The sequence below is a fragment of the Passer montanus genome, unplaced genomic scaffold (assembly GCF_014805655.1).
Source record: "Passer montanus isolate IOZ18808 unplaced genomic scaffold, ASM1480565v1 scaffold154, whole genome shotgun sequence".
Taxonomy (NCBI): Eukaryota; Metazoa; Chordata; class Aves; order Passeriformes; family Passeridae; genus Passer; species Passer montanus.
In genome coordinates, this window is record NW_024362494.1 from 501,881 (window position 1) to 524,677 (window position 22,797).

The 22,797-nt window shown below is 54.6% G+C and overlaps 2 protein-coding genes across 3 annotated transcripts; one reads left to right on the forward strand and one right to left on the reverse strand.

Annotated features, from left to right (window-relative positions):
- Window positions 1-382: 382 nt before the first annotated feature.
- PRCC (proline rich mitotic checkpoint control factor) lies at window positions 383-9,243 on the reverse strand. Its single transcript, XM_039702125.1, has 7 exons — window positions 7,906-9,243; window positions 5,320-5,367; window positions 3,933-4,511; window positions 2,746-2,841; window positions 1,698-1,841; window positions 1,364-1,429; window positions 383-820 (listed from the first exon to the last, which is right to left on the reverse strand). Exons 1-7 carry the CDS (start codon window positions 8,353-8,355, stop codon window positions 734-736), a joined length of 1,470 nt encoding a protein of 489 aa, XP_039558059.1. The 5' UTR covers window positions 8,356-9,243; the 3' UTR covers window positions 383-733.
- A 4,514-nt stretch (window positions 9,244-13,757) lies between these two features.
- Window positions 13,758-22,147, forward strand: HDGF (heparin binding growth factor). Of its 2 annotated transcripts, none has more exons than XM_039702191.1 (6): window positions 13,758-13,890; window positions 19,482-19,558; window positions 19,645-19,783; window positions 19,871-20,047; window positions 21,562-21,755; window positions 21,848-22,147. In XM_039702191.1, the coding sequence occupies exons 1-6, from the start codon at window positions 13,804-13,806 to the stop codon at window positions 21,852-21,854; spliced, it is 681 nt and encodes a 226-aa protein (XP_039558125.1). In that variant the 5' UTR covers window positions 13,758-13,803; the 3' UTR covers window positions 21,855-22,147. The 2 variants fall into 2 exon arrangements, with proteins under 2 accessions (XP_039558125.1, XP_039558124.1); XM_039702190.1 differs by having other exon boundaries at window positions 13,778-13,890; window positions 21,565-21,755.
- The last annotated feature ends 650 nt before the right edge of the window (window positions 22,148-22,797 follow it).

Here is a 22,797-nt window from a genome sequence, read left to right on the forward strand (position 1 = left end):
AGCCTTGGGCTGGGGGAGGAGGAAAGAGGAGGGAAAAGAAGGACAATATACATGCACACGTGGCTCAGGGTATCCCAAAGCCCTGAGTGTGCCAGCAGGAGAAGCTCTCCTCCATGCGTGGTGCTTCCCCTGGCACAGGCTCTGACCCCTCAGCACGGCTCAGCCTCTGGAGCCCAGAGCAAAAACACCCAATTAAAAACCAGGATATCAAAATTATTCAAAATTATTGACATGAGAGGAGTACTGGAGCAGCCCAGACACGAGGAAACAGCTGTGAGGACATCTTAAAGGTAAGGACCAAAATAAAAATTCCAAAGCCAGGCTTGCTCTTGGAACTCACCGTGTTTTAGAAAGGAAAATGAAACTCTCAATGCACAGCAAGTCCAAGAGAGGAGCAACGTGGGAACTGGGAGTTTATTGAGCCTCTGCTGAAGGGTCAGGAGGCACAGCCTGTTCCCTCAGGACAGGAGCTGCAGCCTCACACCCAGCACGTTCCCCACGGTGCCTCGGGACCGTCCTTGGCCGACGGGAACCTCCCACGTTATCGTTTACAAGGAGGGAGGGGAAGGATTACAGGTGCAGTTTCAGGAACCTGCTTGCAATGACCCTTCTTCCTGCCAGGCCAGGGAGTGCAGTGTCCTCCCAGCCCCATCCTGGGGCCTGGCTGATCTCCAGGAGGCCACCAGACACAGCAGGTCACCCGGGCTGCCAGCCAAAGAGCAGCACAGATGTGTCAGAATCCGTACTTGGCTTGAGTCTGCCTTCTGCTCAGCTTGTTTTCAGACCATGTGTTTTTCAGTTCCAGCTCCCTCTCCTTGGCCTGCAGAGATGGAGAGGATGCTGTTACCCTCTGTTTCAGTGACTCAGCAGCATTCCTGCCTCCTCTGGCCCTGCTCATGTGGATTAGGGAGCCCTTCAGCCAGAAGCCTCGTTACAGGGGTTTGCACAATCATCCTGACAGGGGCCTGCATTAATTGGGATGCACAGGCATTTCATTCATGCTGAAAAGCAGCTTCTCGTGGGGACAGGGGCTTGCACAATCATCCTGACAGAGGCCTGCATTAATTGGGATGCACAGGCATTTCATTCATGCTGAAAAGCAGCTTCTCGTGGGGACAGGCTCAGCAGCCAACCCCGGGGCAGAATCCAGGACAGGATCCCAGGCCCTCAGAACGTGCAGGAAGGTCAAAGCAAAGCTGAAAGCTCAGGACTGGGACCCCCACAGGGTCAGCATTCACCTCTGGCCCCAGTGGCTCTCACCAGGACTCAGGGGGTTCCCCTGGTCCCCAGCTCCAGCACCCAGCCCTGTGCTGCCCTGCAGTTGTGCCTGGCTCAGCTCACACACCACAGGGAGGCCACTCACCTGATGGATCAGGTATGTGATCTGGTGTTTCCTCCTCTGCTGTCCTGTGGGCTGATCTCCTTTTTTCTGGAAAGCAGAAAGAGATGAAGTGTTCAGCCTGGACAGCAAACCAAGACAAGGGCCTGCACACAGCCACCCCAAGCAGCATTTTTTCCCTATTAAACTGCAGATTCCTTGGGCTGCAGCACTTCCTGGCTGGCCCTCCCCAGCCACATGCTGTGTTCTGAGGAACTCTACTGCTCTCTCCCATGGTGGCTGCCCAGCAGCCAACACAGCTCCAGCTGGGGCTGATTTGGGCACTGAGAGAGGCTCCAGGCCCTCACCCTGCACCCACCTTGCTGAATGACTTCATGGTCTTCTCCTCTGTCAGGGATTTGGTCAGCCACTGCTGGGCCCCGCTCAGCTGGTCGTCACCTTTGATGTCCACGAAGTTGATCTCCTCCCTCCCACGATTCCGCTTGCCCTGCAGCCGTTTGAACTGAAGGGAGAACACAAGAGCTGGAATTACACCCAGCACTGACCTGACACCAGGCACAGCAAACAGTTTTCCAGCTGGGGTTTTGATCTTTTGGAGAATTTCAGCGTGCTGTACATGAGAGTATCTAAAACTACTTAGCATGAAGGTTGTAATTTCATTTTCCTGCGTGTAAAATAGCAGTTACTGCTGCTTGCAGGCAGTGCTCATCCCCTGTGCTGGCACTGCTGAGGCACCTCCAATCCTAAGGTCACTTTGGGGCCCCACATGACAAGAAAGAGATTGAGGAGCTGGAGCATGTCCAGAGAAGGAAACAAAGCTGGGGAAGGGGCTGGAGCACCAGGGAAAGCTGAGGGGGCTCAGCCTGGAGAAAAAGAGGTTCAGGAGGACATTCTGGCTCTGCACAAGTCCCTGCCAGGAGGGGACAGCCAGTGAGCTCTGCTCCCAGGGAACAAGGACAGGACAAGAGAAAATGGCCTCAAGTTGTGTCAGGGGAAGATGAGGTTGGATATAGGGAAAATTCCTACACCCAGAGGGTTGTCCAGCCCTGGCACAGGCTGCAGTGGTGAAGTCCCCACCCAGAAGGATTCAAAAGCCACACAGATGTGGCACTTGGGGACATGGTTTAGTGGTGGCCTTGGCAGTGCTGGCTGATGGTCTTGGAGGCCTTTTCCCACCTCAACAATTGATTGTGTTCTGTGAATAGCCACTCACTTATCAAGCCTGCAGACCCAGCTGGAGCAGGGGCCCACAACACAGCACGAGGCCCCCCAGAAAAACCACACAGCCCAACCCCCTGGAAACCCAGGCTGTGCTGGGGGGCAGCAGCGTGGCTGCCAGCAGGCTCCTGTGCCCTGGCAGAGCCCAAAGCCAAATTCCACAGGGGGACAGACAAGGAAGTGCCAACCGCTTCGTCGTCGATGAAGGAGGAGTCGGTGCTGCTCTCCTGGGGTGAGGCCTGGGCTGGCTCCACCTCGGGGTAGTACCCACTGCTGTAGTAATCCTGGCAGGGAAAAGGAAACCAGTTTGGCATGAGAGCAGTCCTGGAGTGGCACTGGGTCACAGAGTGGGCTGATTCCATCACAGGGACAAACCAACAAACCAACAAACGCTCTGAGATTGTTCTACAAGGGTCTGGAGTGACAGGACAGGGGAATGGCTTCCCACTGACCAAGAGCAGGGTGAGATGGGATATTGGGAAGGAATTGTTCCTGAGAGGGTGGGGAAGCCCTGGCACAGAGCTGTGGCTGCCCCATCCCTTGACATGGCCAATGCCAGGCTGGACAGGGCTTGGAACAGCCTGGGATTGTGGAAGGTGTCCCTGCCCGTGGCAGGGGCTGGGACTGGAAGGGCTTTAAGATCTTTTCCAACCCAAACCAGCCTGGGATTCTATTTACTAAAATTCTATTTCTTAGAATTATTAGAAACAACCGGAGCTCAGATACCAGCTCCAGTGAGCCCTGACTCTGCACCCTCACACCCAGGGCATTTTCACAGGAGTGCAGCTGTCAAACATCTGTCCAGCAAAGAACACCTGCAGCTCTCCAGCTGTAGGAATCCTCTTGTGCCCAGTGCTGTGGCTCCCTGTGCCACATAGCTTGGGCTGGATTACCTGTCCCATGTCCCAGGTATCTCACACAGGCTGCCCAGGCCCCTCACACAAGCTGCACTCCCAGCAGCAGCCAGTCCCTAACTCGAGCCACTCAAGCAGCTGCTCAGAGCCCCTCCCTCCCCCTGGCCACCAAACCCACCTGGTAGTAGCCCCATGTCCCAGGTATCTCCCACAGGCTGGATTCCCTCCCCCATCACCCAGGTATCTCACACAGGCTGGATTCCCTCCCCCATCACCCAGGTATCTCACACAGGCTGGATTTCCTGCTCCATGTCCCAGGTATCTCACACAGGCTGGATTCCCTGCCCCGTGTCCCAGGTCTCTCACACAGGCTGGATTCCCTGCCCCGTGTCCCAGGTATCTCACACAGGCGCTGCCCAGGCACCTCACACAAGCTGCACTCCCAGCAGCAGTCAGTCCCCAACTTGAGCCACTCAAGCAGCTGCTCAGAGCCCCTCCCTACCCCTGGCCACCAAACCCACCTGGTAGTAGCCCCCGGGCTCGCTGTAGGCAGCGGGGAACTGCCCGTAGGGCTGGCTGCTGTAGTCCTCCCCAGCTTTGGGTGCCCAGCTGTGCTGAACTCCACTGGAGCCCAGGCCTGTCTTGAACTCCAGAGGGGCGTTAGCGGCCGCGTCCTGGAACTGCGGCTCCGGCTCCGTGCCCGGAGGAGGGTCCTCCGACCCCGCCGTGCCCGGGTACAGGTAGGGCTCGGTGCCCGCGGCGCTGGGCTCGCTCCTGTCGGACAAGGAGAAGTAGTTCTCTGGCTGCACCTCCTCGTCGCTGTCCTCCTCCTCCTGGGTGATCTGCTTGGTTACCTGCAGCGCCGCGCTCTTGGCCGCGGCTTTGATGGCCGACGGGGACGGAGTCGTGGGCACGGCCGGCTTGGGAACGGGTTTGGATTTGGAGGAGGAGCTCGGGGTCTTGGCAGGCTTGGAGTCGGAGGAGTTTTCTCCTGCTTTCCTCGAGATGGAGTAGGGCAGGAGTAAGCGATTGGTCTCTTTCACTGTCATGTTTTTGGGCTCAGGAAGCAAAGCGGACAAGCCGGAGCCCTGGCTGCGTCCCTGGTGAGGTCCACGCAGGACAAATGGATCACAGAAAGAAAAAAGGGAGATTATTCACTTCTCATGACTTCCTGCCAATTATCCCCCCAATTCTAACAACTTCGGTGATGTCCACGCAGGACAAATGGATCACAGAAAGAAGAGAGAGAGATTATTCACTTTTCCTTACCAATTATCCCCCCAATTCTAAAACTTCTTGTGAGCTTCTCACCACTTGGTCACTCTGAATACACTGCACAAAAAGCCTGGGGGATTCTGAAGGGAAATGTTGCAAGTATCTGTCCAATTCCCAAGTTAATGTCTCTTTAGCCAAGATTTTAATTGGTGAAATTGCCCAAAAGAAAGGACTTGAAAGCCCACAGGATTTCAGGAATATCCCTAAAGCCATGAGGTGATCAGAGTGGGTGATTTACACCAGGTGATCAGAGTGGACAAATGGATCCCAGGAAGAAAAAAGGGAGATTATTCACTTTTCATGACTTCCTGCCAATTATCCCCCCAATTCTAACACTTCTTGTGAGTTTCTCACCACTTGGTCACTCTGAATACACTGCATAAAAAGCCAGGGGGGTTTTGAAGGGAATTGTGAATGTTGCAAGTATCTGCCAAATTCCCAAATTAATGCCTCTTTCACCAAGATTTAAATTGGTGAAAGTGCCCAAAAGAAAGGACTTGAAAGCCCACAGGATTTCAGGAATATCCCTAAAGCCATGAGGTGATCAGAGTGGATGATTTACACAAGTGGAAGCCCAAGAGCCAAACACTTTTCCCCATGAAAATTGTTTAACCAAGTGCCCTTGTTATTTACCTGAAGAGTATTTTTTTTCTTTGCTGGTTCATCTTCCTCTGAATCTGACTGAGAGAGAAAACCAGAGCTCAGCACAACTTGAGTGCCAAACTAAAAAAAGTTATGTTAATAAATCCCAGGAAAATCAACCCAAAGGGAGGGAAGAACTGCAGGTGCACAGCAACAGGTCAGGGACAGAAAACAACAGAATTACTGGAGGAGAAAACAAACCACACAAAAGGATGTAAAGTTCACTGCAGGGATACAGAGAATTGTTCCAAATAATGCTGAAATTGCTAAATACCTGGTTAAAACTTGTTTACTTGTTGTTAAAACTTGTTAATTGATAAATATCTAGTTAAAACTTGTGTGGCAAGCCTGTGTGGCATCAGAAAAGAGATCTTTGTAATTTCATGGCTCCTCAGAGAACTTGGAAGAGGCAACAGGGATTGAGGGCTTGTGCCAGTTTGCCTCCAAATCATAAACCAGGGAAAGACAAGGAAAGTGCATAAATAAAGAGAATTGGGAGTGACTGTAAAGCCATGTGTTGGTTTGGGAGAGAGGAGACACTGCAGCTGCCCTGGAGCATCTCCAGGGGATGAACTGCAGCCATGGGAGGGATTTTAAGGAGAAACAGGGAACAACTGAGGACATCAGCCACAGGCCAAGGGATCTCCAGGAATCCCAAGTGGGATCTACTGCCAGCAGCTCCAGTTCAAGGTACTTTTTGTCCCTTCCAAATCCATTTGTTCAACAGTGAGAACCTGCAGATTGTGTGGTCAGAGGCCACAGAGCAGAGCACAGAGAGGAACAGATCCCTGCTCATTCCAGCTCTCTGGAATGCCAGCACTGCTGCAAGGAGGTGAACAAAAATCACCTGTGAGGGACTGGGATGTCCCTCATCCCTCTGTCCCAAAGGCTGAACCTCCAGAGCTCTGGGGCTGCAATTGCCACCTGGGATGGTTATTGGGAGGGATGGGGAACCTGTGTCCTCTCCCCCTCTGCAGGAATGTGAGGGAGTGACCAGATTATCCTTTGTCTCCTTAAAAAGGAAAAAACCCAGAAGTTTCTCTCCTCAGTTGGGTAAAGACACCTCATAGGACCCGAGGACTTCACCAAACTTAAGGACAGCAAATTGGACAGGAGCCAAAAAGTCCTGCCTAAGCAATTCACTAGAAAAAGAAGAGAACCCTCAATTAGGTAAAAAGACACCTCACAAGACTGGGGGGAATTCACCTCAAACTTAAGGATGGCAAATTGGACAGGAGCCAAAAAGTCCTGCCTAAGCAATTCACTAGAAAAAGAAGAGAACAAATAAATTAATCATTTTTGTGGGGTGTTTTACCAGGAGCAAGAACCTCTTGCACCTGCCTCAGTTTTTCCCTGTAAAGAGTTTTGTTGTTTTGCCTTTTCCAACACCACCACAGAAGCCATCCTGCTGATTTTCTGCCTTCTAAGGTAGCTGAGCTATCTTGGGTGTGATATAAATCTCCAAGAGCTTTTAAGACCTGGCTCGAGGAGACCCATATATCACCCCAAGACACAGCACTGACTTCACCTGGGCTCCCCCAAAGTGCTGCCAGGCCACGATGAATGGACACTGTTTATAAATCCCATGGAAATGACCCCAAGCTTCCAGTCCAGCTCTTCCCACAGCCACTGGCACTCCTGTCACACCAAAACCACTGACACGACCATCACAGCAACAGCCCAGGCTGGAGCAACCTGCTCTAGTGGAAGGTGTCCCTCCTGTGGAACAGGAGGAGTTTGAAGGGTCTCTTCCAACCCAAACCACTCCAGGACTCCGGGTGCTGGTTTAAATATCAGGAAAAAATTCTTCTGTGAAGGTGGTGAGGCCCTGGCACAGGGTGCACAGAGAAGCTGTGGATGTCCCTGCATCCCTGGAAGTGTTCCAGGCCAGGCTGGACAGGGCTTGGAGCAACGTGGGACAGTGGAAGGTGCCCCTGCCCGTGGCTCCTGAGTGGAGCAAGGTGGGTATGAAGGTCCTTTCCAACCCAAACATTCCGTGATTCTCTGACAGTGCTGGTCCAGGGGAAATGAGCAGTGGGGAGAGGGTGAAACCTCACCAGCAGGCATCCCGACTAAAAACCAGATGCAAAGGGACCTGCCTTTCCCTGCTCTCGCTGTCTGGGTTTACAAGCCCTGCAAGGCACAGTAATTACAAAAATAAACCTCACAAATGAGAGGAAAATCGTCACCTAAAAGTCTGGAAGATGCCTGAAGCCTTTAGACAAATAAGCAATAAACTGACTGAAAAACCCATCACCTGCACAGGAAACAAAAGATGGTTTTGGGCTACAACACCCTGCAGCTCCACATCATCAACTCGTTAACTCCAGGAATAAGAAGGGTGCAGATAATCTGGGTTTGGCTGCATTATGATTATAAATAAGGTTTCTATATCAGTTTAATTCTGCAAAGCGCTTTAGCACTGGGGCAGGCAGCCAGGACAAATCTCGCCGTGGATGACACAACAATAGCTCCGGGCAGCTCGGTGTGAGAGAGCGAGGGGAGAGACCCGCGGGGGGAAGGAGTTTCACCCCCGAACAGGGAAGGGCTCGGGCAGGGCGTTCGTTCCATACTCACATCCCCCTTGTGCAGCTCGGGCGCCGCGATCCGCACCGGCTCCGTCCTCTTCTTTGGCTTGGGGAGGCCCAAGCCCGCCCCGGGGGAGGCAGCGGGGGGCGGGCTGAGGGGGGAGGCGGCGGTGCCCGCGTTCCTGGGGGGCGGCAGGAGGAGCCCCCTCGGCCGGGGGGGCTCTGCGGCCCCGTCCCCGCTGGCAGCCGGCTCCGAGGGGCTCTGGGGCCCGGCCGGGCCCGGCGCGGCGCTGCCGAAGCCGCTCACGGTGGGCGGGGGGCCCATGAGGAACGCCGGGGGCACCGCGGGGGCTCTGGGCGGGGGCAGCGCGGCGAAGAGCCCCCGGGATGAGGGCTGCTCGGCTGCGGCTGGGGGAGAGTCGGCGGCTTCCTCCTCCTCGCCCGCAGGCTCCTCGGCATCGCTGTCCTCCTCGCTGCTGGCGTAGGCCACGAGGGACATGGCCCCGGGGAGGGCGGCCCTTGGCGGGCAGCAGCCGCTACGCGAGGCCGGGGATCCACCCTCCGCGCTAGGCCGCGCCGCCGCCGCGCCTTCAGCGCCCGCAGCGGGGGAAGAAAGGGCGGGCGGAGGCGAGGCTACGCCGCCATGGCGGCCCCTCCCCGCGCGGCGGCGGGGCCGCGGAGCGAGGCAAGGCGACGGCGGCGGCTCCGCGCTCCCGGTAATGGCTGCCGGCAGCGCCCCGCTGCCCGCCCTGCAGCCGCGCAGGACTACAACTCCCGGCGTGCTCCGCGAGCAGCGAGGCGCCTGCCTCCCTGTGTGCCCCGCCGCGAGGCACCACGGGAAATGTAGTCTGTGGCGCCACGCGGGACAAGGCCCGGGCACGGCGGGGATGCGGGAAGGCCCCTGGGGACGGGTGAGGGGATGAGGATGAGGAGGCAGAACTGCCGAACCCACCCCTCCAGAGCACGGGATTCATTGCCAAACGCAGCCCCCTGCTGCTGGATGGAACGCAGGAGGCCTGGCCGGGAGCCGGGTTATCCTCCCCGCACTTTGCTCATTTTTGGTTTGACGCCTTTGACCTCCTAATTTCTCGTTCTGCCCTTAATAAAGCGGCGAGCTGGGCTGGAATTCGGGTTTCAACATGCAGGGGAGCGATTGCAGAGCTGGTGTGAGGTACCAGCACGAGTAATTAAAGCAAAATGCAGATAAACCAGCGTGTTCTGAGCCCTGGGTGGTTTGGAGCGGTGCGAAATCCAACGTGCCACCGCTCTGCAGGGCTGAGGAGTGTTAAAAATACAGCATTAAAAATAGGCACCGAGGCCTTGGGGAGCGCCAGGAGGATTCCAGGAGCTGGGACACACGAGTTCCGTTTGCCCCGTGTGAAAAAATGCCTGTTTTATGATCGGCTTTTCGCAAAAATTAAAATAAATATTATATATATTACGAAATTGTGCTGTATTGATTTTCGTAAGTAGTGTGTTAAATGTAGTTTTAAGTTATAACAATGTTAAAATAGAAACTGTGCTATGTAAGGTACTTTTTTAAAGAGAAAAAATAAAGTCCTCACACCAGATAGCAGCCACAAAACACCTAAATCTTTAAAAAAAAAAGAATTTATTGCTCCCTTATCAGAAAAAAACTAATTTCTTCCTACCTCGCTCAGCCCTAAAGAAGCCGTCAAGATTAAGAAGAAGTTAACACTGACCAAACAAAATCCTTTGTTTAAATAGAATTTATACATCATGTATGAAATGCATGAATATGCAACAAACTATTACTTTTAAAAGTTAATCGTCTGTTAACGTGTGTCCTTTTTTAGGCTTATTTTACCCAGAAAAAGGTACCCAAACCATCCATAACTCTTTGTTGTCTATTACCCTAACCCTAATTGTCCACATATTTATTACTCTAATTTCATTACTATTTTTATAACCATTTTATAACTATTAAACTTTTAAAGTTTTAAAAACAAGTTATTGGCATTTTTCACAAGAAGAAGTTGACACCGACCAAACAAAATCCATTGTTTAAATAGAATTTATACATTGTTTAAATAGAATGTACATATCATGTATGAAATGCATGAATATGCAACAAACTATTACTTTTAAAAGTTAATCCTCTGTTAACGTGTGTCCTTTTTTAGGCTTATTTTACCCAGAAAAAGGTAACTCTGTCCCTAACTCTTTGTTTTTATTGTCTCATATTATCCTAAAGCTCATTGTCCAAATTTCTATTACTCTCATTTCATTACTATTTTTATAACCATTTTATAACTATTAAATTTTTTTAGCTTTAAAATTTTAGCTTTTTTTTTCATAAATCCTTGTTTCCCTCCTCCCTTTTCCATTTTTCCCTGGCAGGTGGAGATTCCTGGATTCCCAGAACAGCAGAGATCCTGCCCTCAGCCCTGACCCTGTGGATTTTTTATTTGTATTATTCCTTATTTATTTGTATCATTCGCAGCTCGTTAGGAGAAATTAAGCCAAAGAAAGCACAAGGGGATGGAAAGAAAAGAGCCCAGCCCAGGAACCCCCACTGCCAGGTCAGGGTGGAGGTTCTGCTTTTACAAACGAATTAATCTGGGTTTAATCCCAGGTTTGGCTGGGACAGCAGCACCCAAACCAGGACGAAGGTGACAATTAATTTATTGAAGGTGACAATTAATTTCTTGAAGGTGACAATTAATTTCTTGAAGGTGACAATTAATTTCTTGAAGGTGACAATTTATTTGATTATTTTATTTATTTTATGGGGCTTTGTCACCCCCACACTGAGGCCCAAACCTCCTCCCCAGGCATCCAGAGATTTTTCCAGAAATTTTTCCAGAGATTTTCCAGAGATTTTTCCAGAGATTTTCCCTGAGCCATCCCAGCAGCTCCAGCCCAGGCTCTGCAGTTTCTAAAGAAAAATTCATTTTTCTGCTGGGGGTGAAGGGGACCCTGTGTGGGCACCAAATCTTTGATTTTCTCTCTTTTCAAAGGCTCTTCCATCACATATTCATCTGCAGCCAGGACAAGGCATTTTAGGCATGCTGCTACACGGGGTTTACATCATTTTATGCTGGGTTTTGCACTGGTTTGCACATTTTGCACTGTTTTACGTGGTTTCACCATGTATTTTACAAATTTGACGTAGCTTTACATTGGTTTTGTACTGTCTCCCATCCCTTTTGCACTGTTTTGCACTGTTTTAATACCAGTTTTGCAATGTTTTACTTATCTTTATGCCAATTTTGCACAGTTTTACACCATTTAATGCCAGTTTTGCACCGTTTTACATGGTTTTGCACTGTTTTACATGTTTTTTACACCATTTTGGTGCTGTTTTACACTGGTTATGAAATGTTCTACACCCATTTTTTGTGGTTTCACATTATAGTTTTGCACTGGTTTACATTTTACATATCTTTATGCCAATTTTGCACTGTTTTACAGGGGTTTGCACCATTTTGGTGCTGTTTTACACTGGTTATTTACACAGTTTTACACGGCTTCACCATGTGTGTTGTTGTACAGCAAATTTGACATAGCTTTACACTGGTTTTGCACTGCCTCAAAGTATTGCATTGGTTTAAAAGCAGTTTTGCAGTGTTTTATATAGCTTTATGCCAGTTTTGCACTGTTTGACACCATTTAATGCCAGTTTTACACTGTTTTACGTGTTTTTTACACCATTTTGGTGCTCATTAACACTGGTTGTGCACTGTTTTACACCTGTTTTTCACGTTATAGTTTTGCACTGTTTTACATGGTTTTTACATCATTTTTGCATGGGTTTTAAACCGCTTTTGCACTGTTTTACATGTTTTTTACACCATTTTGGCACAGTTTTACACTGGTTATGAAATGTTCTACACCCATTTTTTGTGGTTTCACATTATAGTTTTGCACTGTTTACATGTTTTTTACGTATCTTTATGCCAGTTTTGCACTGTTTTACACCATTTTATGCCAGTTTTACACTGTTTTACATGTTTTTTACAGCATTTTGGTGCTCATTAACACTGGTTATTTACAGTGTTTTACACTGTTTTACACCTGTTTTTCACATTCTAGTTTTGCACTGCTTTACATGGTTTTTCCACCATTTTGGTGCTGTTTTACACTGGTTATGCACTGTTTTACACCTGCTTTCCACATTACCCTTTTGCACTGCTTCACATATTTTCTACACATTTTTTATGCTGTTTTACATTGGTTATTTACACTGGTTATTCACAGTGTTTTACACTTGTTTTTCACATTATAGTTTTGCTCTGCTTTGCATGTTTTTTACACCATTTTGCTGCTGTTTTACACTGGTTATTTACAGTGTTTTACACTGTTTTACACCTGCTTTCCACATTCCCCTTTTGCACTGCTTCACATATTTTCTACACCATTTTGGTCCTGTTTTGCTCCTGTTTTTTACATTATAGTTTTGCACTGCTTCACATATATTCTACACCATTTTGGTCCTGTTTTGCTCCTGTTTTTTACATTATAGTTTTGCACTGCTTTGCATGTTTTTTACACCAATTTGATGCTGTTTTACACTGGTTAATTACAATGTTTTACACTGTTTTACACCTGGCTTTCACATTATAGTTTTGCACTGCTTCACATATATTCTACACCATTTTGGTCCTGTTTTGCACCTGTTTTTTACATTATAGTTTTGCACTGCTTCACATATTTTCTACACCATTTTGGTCCTGTTTTACACCTGTTTTTTACATTATAGTTTTGCACTGCTTTACATGTTTTTTACACCATTTTGGTGCTGTTTTACACTGTTTTGCACCTGTTTTTTACATTATACTTTTGCACTGCTTCACATGTTTTTTACACCATTTTGGTGCTGTTTTACACTGTTTTGCACCTGTTTTTTACATTATAGTTTTGCACTGCTTCACATATTTTCTACACCATTTTGGTCCTGTTTTACACCTGTTTTTCACATTATAGTTTTGCACTGCTTCACATGTTTTTTACACCATTTTGGTGCTGTTTTACACTGGTTATTTACAGTGTTTTTACACTGTTTTACACCTGCTTTCCACATTATAGTTTTGCACTGCTTCACATGTTTTTTACACCATTTTGGTGCTGTTTTACACTGGCTATGCACTGTTTTACACGTTTCTTACACCATTTTGGTGCTGTTTTACACTGGTTATTTACAGTGTTTGACACTGTTTTACACCTGCTTTCCACATTACGGTTTTGCACTGCTTCACATACTTTCTACCCCATTTTTGTGCTGTTTTACCCTCACTCCGCATGCCTTTCCCCCCCTTTTCCTCTATTTTACATCCATTTCTCCCTCTCTAACACCCCATTTACAGCGGCCCTACACCGAGCCCATGGCCCTGCTGTCACCCCCCGTCCCCCAGGGCCACCTACAGCCCGGGCTCGCCCCAAAACAACAGCCACAAAACACATTTTTGGGTGGTTTTTTGAGGTTTTTTTTTTATTTTTGGGCTGCCGGGTGCGCGCACGGCGCCGTGGGCGGGCGGCGCGGGTGCGCGCCCAGGCAGCGCCAGCGATCGCCGAGCGCATCCACCAGCAGCGGGAGGAGGAGGAGGAGGAGGAGGAGGAAGGGGAAGGGTGGTTGGGGGGGTGTTACCCTCACTTCGCATGCCTTTCCCCCCCTTTTCTTCTATTTTACATCCATTTCTCCCTCTCCAACACCCCATTTACACCGGCCCTACACCGAGCCCATGGCCCTGCGTCACCCCCCGTCCCCCAGGGCAACCTACAGCCCGGGCTCGGCCCAAAACAACAGCCACAAAACCCATTTTTGGGTGGTTTTTTGAGTTTTTTTTTTTATTTTTGGGCTGCCGGGTGCGCGCACGGCGCCGTGGGCGGGCGGCGCGGGTGCGCGCCCAGGCAGCGCCAGCGATCGCCGAGCGCATCCACCAGCAGCGGGAGGAGGAGGAGGAGGAGGAGGAAGCCGCCAGCCAAGATGTCCCGGTCCAACCGGCAGAAGGAATACAAATGCGGGGACCTGGTTTTCGCCAAGATGAAGGGTTACCCGCACTGGCCTGCCCGGGTAAGGAGCTGGGTGAGGGGTGGGGGTGCCATGGGACCCCCGCCCCCCGTTTTCCCGGTGCTCCCCGTTGCATAACGCGGTGCCCCGGGATGGGGGAAGGGGCGCGCCGGGGTCAGGCTGCCCCCGCGGGCCGGCGGGGGGTGTGTCCGCTCGGGGGTCGGCCTTCGGTGCCCCCCGCTCCCCTCCGCCGGGGCCGGGGTCCAACTTTGCCGCTGCCTTATGTAAGGCCGGGCCCGGCGCGCTCGGGGGTTACTCGGTACCGGCCTTCGGGGAGGCGCTTTCGGGACGTTCCCTTGGGTTTGGGGTGGATTTTATATATTGGAAACAACGTCCCGGACTCCCCCGGGCCCTTTCTTGCGCTGTTTATTCATTTCTCTCCCTGCGGGGCCGGGTGTGGGGAGGGGGGGTCACGGGTGGGGACCGCGTGGCTTCTGCCACCCCCTTGGGGACCGGCGGCGGAGCACGAGGCCGGGCCAGCCCGGGGTGACCCCTCCTCCCCGGGGGGCCCCCTCCCCGGTACCGGGATGGGGGGGGGTCCCTGTTCCACCTCGAGACCCCCTGGAGGGGCCGGGTCGCCCCCCGGTGATGGTTTGGGGGAGCCCAGGGTGGGTTTCCACCGGCGGGGCCCCCCCCCCCCCGAGCGTGTCCCCCCGGCTCTTGGTGGCCTCGCCACGGGTGCCAGGGAGAGGTGGCAGCGCTGGCCGGGAGTTTGGCTGTGGGAAATCGATGGAATTATTGAGGACTTAGGACGGGGGGGAAGGGGGGCCCAGGCCCCGCCGGTGTCCCCCGGAGGGTCCCGGGTGTCCCTGAGGGGGGTCGTGCCATAAGCCCGGGACCCCTGGGATGAGCCCGGGCCCGTGGGCAGCCCTGGCTGCACAACACGCTGGTTATTTTTAAGCGGTTGATGATGCAGTTTAAAATTTCCTTGGAGTGTTTCCCCCCCCACACACACACACACACCACACGCTCCCCTCACGGCCTTGCCGCGAAGGGCACCGGGGCTGTGCCTGGCACCCCCAAACTGAGCGCCAAAAGGGAGCCATGGGGCGACGGGCTTTAAAGGCCGACCATCCCCCTGTGTCCCCCCTCCTTCCCCTCCCGGATTTGAATAACTTTTGTTTGGTTTGTCGGCTTCTGGCGGGGAGGCCGGGAGGGGGTTGGGAGCCGCTCGGATTATTTGGCAGCGGCCTCCCAACGCGCATTTGAAAGCGGCTTGGCGAGGAGGAGCCCCAGGGATCCCTGCGAGCCCTGCTTCCACCGCCGCCTGCCTTTCCCCGGGGGGCCCGGCCGCCTTCCCCCGGCCCCCGCGGCTCCGGAGCCTCGTGTCGGGCTCGGCTCCCGAATTAACGCCGGCCCCGCTCGGGTTTCGCACCCCACACCATCAGGCCAACACCATCAGGTTTTGGGGTGCTGTGGCAGGCAGGGAATGGGAATTGGGCAGGTTTGATCCGGGGGGGGGTTTGATCCAGCCCTCCCCGCCGTGACTAATCAGGCAGGGCTTGCCCGTGACTAATCAGGTGCTGTGATGAAACGTTACCCGGCCACGCGTGGCGTTTGCTGGGATATTTGTTTCCAGCCAGGTGTGGCTGGAGCTGAGAGATAGGAGAAGAAATGCAGGGGGGAAGGGTTGTTCCCCTGGCCCGTTCCCCAGCACCAGCAGCTCAGTGGAAACCTCCCCCTGAGAGGGGCAGCGTTAAACAGAGGGGAAACTGAGGCACGACAGTGGGGAGATGAGTTGCAGGCAGCTGGAGGATGAGGCTTGCCTCCCTTTTCCTCTCACCCTTTCTCTGCAGGGTCCCTTATGCCAGAGCCTGGTTGTTGGTGCTTCCCTGCCAGATCTGCAGGCCCTGTTTGTACAGAGCCCTGGGACAGCCCGGGAGCACGGCAGGGGATGAGGCAGCATGTCACACAGGATCCTGCACCTCTGACATCCCCCTCCCTGAGCATCTCCTGTTCCCCTGGCTGTGCCTGGGGTCAGGATCCTTCCTGGCACCACTGAAATTCCCCTTTCCTGAGCATCTCCTGTTCTCCTTTCTGTGCCTGGGGTCGGGCTCCTGCCACCATTGAAATTCCCCTTTCCTGAGCATCTCCTGTTCCCCTGGCTGTGCCTGGGGTCGGGCTCCTGCCACCATTGAAATTCCCCTTTCCTGAGCATCTCCTGTTCCCCTGGCTGTGCCTGGGGTCGGGCTCCTGCTGGCCATTCCGGGTAATTTGGTGCCCCTTGCCAGCTTGGTGCTGGGATGGGGCCCAGTGGTGGCCCCAGGGCTGAGGAGACCCCTGGGGGTGGGACTCAGGGGTGCCACAGGACCCCCACCCTGTGCATGTGCCCCTCCCATGTGCTTCACCGACCGTGTGTGACCCACACGAGTTAATTCCATTAATTAATTAATTCCTCTTCCCGACAGCCAAGCCCTCGCTGCCAGCCTTGTCCTGCAGCGGGGAAACTGAGGCAGGGAGGGGGCTGACTCCAGCGCAGGGCAGGCTGCATCCAGCCGTGCTCCGTGGAGCCGTGGCAAAGGTGACGAGCAGAGCTTGGGGGCAGAGTCCAGAGCAGGGGTATGTGCCTGTCCCTCCCCTGCCACGCTCCAGAGCTTCCCCTCCTGGGGGACGTGTCCCAGCCCCTTCTCAGGCCCCCCCAGCCCCTGGGTGCAGCTCCAGGCTGGGACACCAGTGAGTCCAGGCTGGGACACCAGTGAGTCCAGGCTGGGACACCAGTAAGTCCAGGCTGTGACACCAGTGAGTCCAGGCTGGGACACCAGTGCCATTCGCAGGGGCTGGCATGGGGACAGAAATGGGCACCGTGGACTTTACCCTGGCACTGCAGCCCTATCTCCCTGTGCTGCCACTGTCCAGCGAGCGACAGGGACGGACAAACAGACACGGGCCATGACAGTGCCACCCAGCCCTGGGGCGCTGTGGGCAGCCCAGGGTTTTGGGGTGGGTTTGCAGTGTCTGCACTATCGGTGTCCCCAGCGGGGTGTCACCCGTGTCCCCGCACCCCAATCCCCGCCTGGCCGTGCAGATAGAGCCACCACATCCCCTGGGGGTGCAGGAGGGGCTGATAAAGGGCTGGCAGCGAGGGGCTGGGCCGGGAATCCCACTGCCGGGGGTCCCAGCTGTCCCACAGAGCCCCTTGGTTCCTGGGTTGGGGACACGGTGACACAGGGCAGAGCTGCCTGTGCTGCCTTTCCTTGGGGAGGAGATTTGGAAACTTGCTGGGGGATCTCCATCAGGGTCCGGGCACTGCCAGGGGCTGTGGGGTCCCTGCCCAGGCCTGGGTTCCATGTCCTTGCCTGGGGGGCCCTGGGGCTGATGGCACATAGTGCCAGGAGTGACCTGCAGGAAGGTGGCCTGGGGGAAGTGCCATCCCCGGGCTGGGCTGGGCTGGGCTGGTGGCCGCCCCTCTGAGTCACATCATCCCCTCCTCCACCTTCGGTGCCACGCAGGGATGGAGCTGCTGCTCCCAGCTGCCACCATGGGCCAGGGTCCTGCTGGGGACTGTCCCTGCTCCTGGAATGTCCCCTGGTGGCATTGGGGCATGGCAGTGCCAGGAGCCCCAAGGCTCTGGGTGGGTGGGAGCACTTCAGTCCTGAAACATCCCCTGGTGCAGGGCCTGGATGCCCCAAACCACATTTGGGCAGTGGGGATGGCACAAAGGCACGTCCCACCCAGGAGTGGGACATCCCACCAAGCCTCCAGCGCATCCTGGTGCCCGTCCCAGTGCCCCATCCCCTCCATCTGCCCCGGGGCTGTGCCAGCATTGCCCCTCAGCACAGGGACCAGTGTTGGCCCCATCCCCAGCTCTGCGAAGGAAACCAGGAGGAACTCTTGGCCAGATCCACCCTGTCACGGCACCCCGTCCCTGCTGGCTGGGGAAACTGAGGCTGGGCGAGCTGTGGGGGTCATGGTGACTTAGGGAAGGTTGTGCCATGAGTCAGCAGAGGGCTGGGAGCGGGACCTGGCATCCCGGCCGTCCCTGCTGGCACTTCCAGCCCGGTGACGTGCTGGCGCCTGCCCCGAGACCCCCACCCGCATCCTCCTTCGGCTCCTTCCACCTCCCTTGGAGGTTTTCTCGGGGAATTTATGGCTGCTGGCTGCAGGGGGGGTTATTTTTAGCTGCTATAAAAAGCAGCCGGAGTTGCTTTCGCTCCCTTCCCGCTTGGCGCCTCGGGATTATTCACGCTCGGTGGAGCAGCACCTGCCTGTGGGCTTGGCACCGGCTGCTGCGTGACCCCAGAGCCCTCGCCAGGCTGTCCCCTTGTCTGGTGACCCCGTTTTGGCCAGGGTGTCCCCCCCAGGCACCCCAATCCCATTGCTGGCCCCGGCTGGGGGCGATGCCTGTGGCACTGCTGGCAGCGCCTGAATGTGCTGAGTGTGACTGAGCTGGTCTAGACTGGAGCTAAAGGGAGAGGGGGTGGGAGAAGGGGAGCCCTGCTGGCCCCCACACCTGGGGGCACCTTGGGGGCACAGCCTCTTGTTCTGCTGAGCACTTCTTGCCAGCGCTGTCTCCAGAAATAGCCTGGGGGTGCAGGAGGGGCTGAGAAAGGGCAGGAGGAAGGCTGGCAGGAGTGGGCTGTGCAGGGAATCCCACTGCCAGGGGGTCCCAGCTGGGGGGATTCCCAAGGAATTCTCCTTTCCTGAGCTGTGCCCATGGATAGGACACTGGAGGGGGTGGGTGGGGGGATATCCTGGGGTCTGAGGAGCTGTGGCACTGCTGGCAGTGCCTGAATTTGCTGAGTGTGACTGAGCTGGTCTAGACTGGAGCTTAAGGCAGAGGGGGTGGGAGAAGGGGAGCCCTGCTGGCCCCCACACCTGGGGGCACCTTGGGGGCACAGCCTCTTGTTCTGCTGAGCACTTCTTGCCAGCGCTGTCTCCAGAAATAGCCTGGGGGTGCAGGAGGGGCTGAGAAAGATCTGGGGCTGGCAGGAGTGGGCTGTGCAGGGAATCCCACTGCTAGGGGGTCCCAGCTGGGGGGATTCCCAAGGAATTCTCCTTTCCTGAGCTGTGCCCATCACAGGACACTGGAGGGGTGGGGGGATGTCCTGGGGTCTGAGGAGCTGTGGCACTGCTGGCAGTGCCTGAATTTGCTGAGTGTGACTGAGCTGGTCTAGACTGGAGCTTAAGGCAGAGGGGGTGGGAGAAGGGCAGCCCAGTGGGTACTCACTTGTTCTGCTGAGCATTTCTTGCCAGCACTGTCTCCAGACAGTCGGGGAATTCCCCAGGAATTCTCCTTTCCTGAGCTGTGCCGATGGATGGGACACTGGAGGGGGGGGGTGGGGGGATATCCTGGGGTCTGAGGAGCTGTGGCACTGCTGGCAGTGCCTGAATTTGCTGAGTGTGACTGAGCTGGTCTAGACTGGAGCTTAAGGGGGTGAAGGGGTGGGAGAAGGGCAGCCCAGTGGGTACTCACTTGTTCTGCTGAGCATTTCTTGCCAGCACTGTCTCCAGACAGTGGGGGAATTCCCCAGGAATTCTCCTTTCCTGAGCTGTGCCCATCACAGGACACTGGAGGGGTGGGGGGATGTCCTGGGGTCTGAGGAGCCGCAGGGGTCTCTGCCCTCTCCTCTCACCCTGTCCTTTGTGTCACACAGATTGATGAGATGCCAGAAGCTGCAGTCAAATCCTCCTCCAATAAGTACCAAGTCTTCTTCTTCGGGACCCACGAAACGTGAGTGGGAGCTGGGGCTCACGGTGAGTTTGGGAGAGGTGAGACCCCCCCCTGCTCCCACCCCTCACCGTTTTCCCCTGGCACAGGGCATTCCTGGGGCCCAAAGACCTCTTCCCCTACGAGGAGTGCAAGGAGAAGTTCGGGAAACCCAACAAGCGGAAAGGGTTCAGCGAAGGCCTGTGGGAGATCGAGAACAACCCCACGGTCAAAGCCTCCGGCTACCAGGTGGGTGACGAGCTGGGGGGGCTCCATCCCACCTCCCCCCGCCATTCCTCCTCCCTGGGGGCCCCCTGTGACCCCCCGTGCCCACAGCCCACCCAGAAGAAGAGCTGCCCCGAGGCGGCCGAGCGGGAGCCGGAGGGGGACGGGGAGAAGAAGGGCAACGCCGAGGGCAGCAGCGACGAGGAGGGGAAGCTGGTGATCGACGAGCAGTCCAAGGAGAAGAACGAGAAGGGAGGGATCAAGAGGAAAGCTGAGGATGCTTTGGAGGTACTGGGTGGGCTGGGCAGGGCTGCGGGTGCTGGGGGCTGGAGGTGGGGATGTTGGGGACAGGGATGTTTGGGACAGGAGATGGGGATGTTTGGGACAGGGATGTTTGGGACAGGGAATGTTTGGGACAGGGGACAGGGATGTTTGGGACAGGGATGTTTGGGACAGGGGATGTTTGGGACAGGGGATGGGGATGTTTGGGACAGGGGATGTTTGGGACAGGGGCTAGGGATATTTGTTTTGAGACAGGGTTTGTGGATGTTTGGTACAGGGTATGGGGATGTTGGGGACGGAATGGACATGCTTGGGTCAGGGGATGTTTGAGATAGGGGATGGAGATTTTTGGGTCAGGGGATGTTTGGGACAGGGATAGGGATGTTGGGGACGGGATTTTTGGGACAGGGGCTGGGGATGTTTGTTTGGGACAGGATTTGGGGATGTTTGGGACAGGGACGGGGATGTTGGGGACAGGGGATGGAGATTTTTGGGTCAGGGGATGTTTGGGACAAGGAGTGGAGATGTTGGGGACAGGGGATGGAGATGCTGGGGACAGGGGATGTTTGGAACAGGGGCTGTTTGGAATGGGGATGTTGGGGACAGGGAATGGGGATGGTGGGGACAGGGGATGTTTGGGACAGGGCATGTTGGGGAAAAGGGATGTCGGGGACTGGGATAAGGATGTTGGGGACAGGGAATGGAGATTTTTGGGACAGGGGATGTTTGGGACAGGGATATTTGTTTTGAGACAGGGTTTGGGGATGTTTGGGACAGGGGATGTTTGGGACAAGGAGTGGAGATGTTGGGGACAGGGGATGGAGATGCTGGGGACAGGGGATGTTTGGAACAGGGGCTGTTTGGAATGGGGATGTTGGGAACAGGGGCTGGGGATGTTTGGGACAGGGAATCTTTGGAATGGGGATGTTGGGGACAGGGAATGGAGATTTTTGGGTCAGGGGATGTTTGGGATAGGGGATGGAGATTTTTGGGTCAGGGGATGTTGGGGATAGGGGATGGAGATTTTTGGGTCAGGGGATGTTGGGGACAGAGGACAGGGAGTGGGAATGTTCGGGACTGGGGCTGGAGGTGCTGAGGATGTTTGGGACAGGGATAGGGATGTTAGGGATGGGATTTTTGGGACAGGGGATATTTGTTTGGGAGAGGATTTGGGATGTTGGGGACAGGGACAGGGGATGTTGGGGACAGGGGATGGAGATTTTTGGGTCAGGGGATGTTGGGGACAGGGGATGGAGTTTTTGTGTTGGGATGTTGGGGACAGGGAATGGAGATGTTGCTTTCAGGGGATGTTTGGGATAGGGGGTGGAGATTTTTGGGTCAGGAGATGTTTGGGAGAGGGCTTGGGGATATTGTTTGGGACAGGGCTTGGGGATGTTTGGGACAGGGGATGTTTGGAACAGGGGCTGTTTGGAATGGGGATGTTGGGGACAGGGAAGGGGATGTTTGGGGTTGTTTGGGACAAGGCCTGGGCTGACCTGAGCTTCCCCCCCTGCCCCCAGCAGGACTCCCCCAAACGCCCCAAGGACGCAGAGGGGCAGGAAGGGGACAAGAAGGTGGCCAACGAAGAGACCCCCAAGGAGGAGCCCAAAGCCAACCCAGGAGAGGGGGACAAGAACAGCGACGCCGCCGACACACCGGCCACCAACGAGGCCAAGCAGGAGGGCAAGGAGGAGGTCAGAGACCACAAGGAGAGGTGAGGCTGCTGCTGTGAGCCCTGTCCCCACAGCCTCCAGGTGTTGGGGGCGGCTCTGACAAGAGCCTGGCTCTCTTCTTGGCCCCTCACAGCCTGTAGTGGCTTCCCTGGCGAGCTGATCCTCCCCTGCTGGCTCCTGGGTGCTGCCCCACGCCGGCGCGTCGCGTCCGCAGCTCCGGACGAGAGAAACCACCCCAACAAGGAAATTTCCAAAAGAGAGAAAAAGCTACAAAAAAATTAAAAAGAAAAAAAAAAGAGGAATGCAGAGCAGCCCGGTACTGCCCCCAGCGCTGCGTGCCTGCCCTGCCGTGGGCACACCACGCTTTGTGTTAGAGATTCCTGGGGGCTCAGCTGGTGATTTGAAATAAAAGCGAATCTTGCCTTTTTAAAAAGTGCTTGTGGGACCTGGCTTAGCCCCTGGACCCTCCTGCGTGGGGGGTTTTGGGACCTTTTGGGCTGTCAGAGCCCCTCTGGGGTGGGGGGAGTGAGCACATCGGGGAGGGGAGCTAAAATAGGAGCTGCAGAACCACAGAACGGGACACAGAATGATCAAATCTTACTGCTGGCCCTGCACACAGCACCTCAAAATGCCAGCATTGTCTAAATCTTAAAGATTATGGAATATCCTGAGCTGGGAGGGACCTACAGGGCTCATTAAGCTCTGGGTCCTGCACAGGACACCCCAAAATGCTCCCAATGCCGACCTCCTAGAACATTGTCCAAGCATGCAGTTTTTATGCTGGAATAGTGGAATACCCTGAGCAGGAGGGACCCACCAGGATAATCAAGTTTTGCTCTGGATCCTGCACAGGACACCCCAAAATGCTCCCAGTCCCAACCTCCTAGAACACTGCCCAAGCACTCAGTTTTTATGCTGGAATAGTGGAATACCCTGAGCAGGAATAATCAGGATAATCGAGTCCTGCTCTGGACACTCTAAAATCCCCTCCTGTGCCCGAGGGCCGTGTCCAAACTCCCCTTGAGCTGTGCCAGCCTCAGGCCGTGCCCGCTCTTGGCCGCTCTGTCCCACACACAGCCCGGC

What these genes read in the sequence shown, in the direction of transcription:
- HDGF (XM_039702191.1), top strand. Translation starts at nt 13,804, where the DNA reads ATGTCCCGGTCCAACCGGCAGAAGGAATACAAATGCGGGGACCTGGTT. An exon ending in ACCCGCACTGGCCTGCCCGG is followed by an intron (nt 13,891 to 19,481) that starts GTAAGGAGCTGG and finishes TGTGTCACACAG; the next exon opens with ATTGATGAGATGCCAGAAGC. An exon ending in TCAAAGCCTCCGGCTACCAG is followed by an intron (nt 19,784 to 19,870) that starts GTGGGTGACGAG and finishes CCGTGCCCACAG; the next exon opens with CCCACCCAGAAGAAGAGCTG.
- PRCC (XM_039702125.1), bottom strand. Translation starts at nt 8,355, where the DNA reads ATGTCCCTCGTGGCCTACGCCAGCAGCGAGGAGGACAGCGATGCCGAG. An exon ending in CCGAGCTGCACAAGGGGGAT is followed by an intron (nt 5,368 to 7,905) that starts GTGAGTATGGAA and finishes TTTCTCTCTCAG; the next exon opens with TCAGATTCAGAGGAAGATGA. An exon ending in AGCCCGGGGGCTACTACCAG is followed by an intron (nt 2,842 to 3,932) that starts GTGGGTTTGGTG and finishes TTTCCCTGCCAG; the next exon opens with GATTACTACAGCAGTGGGTA.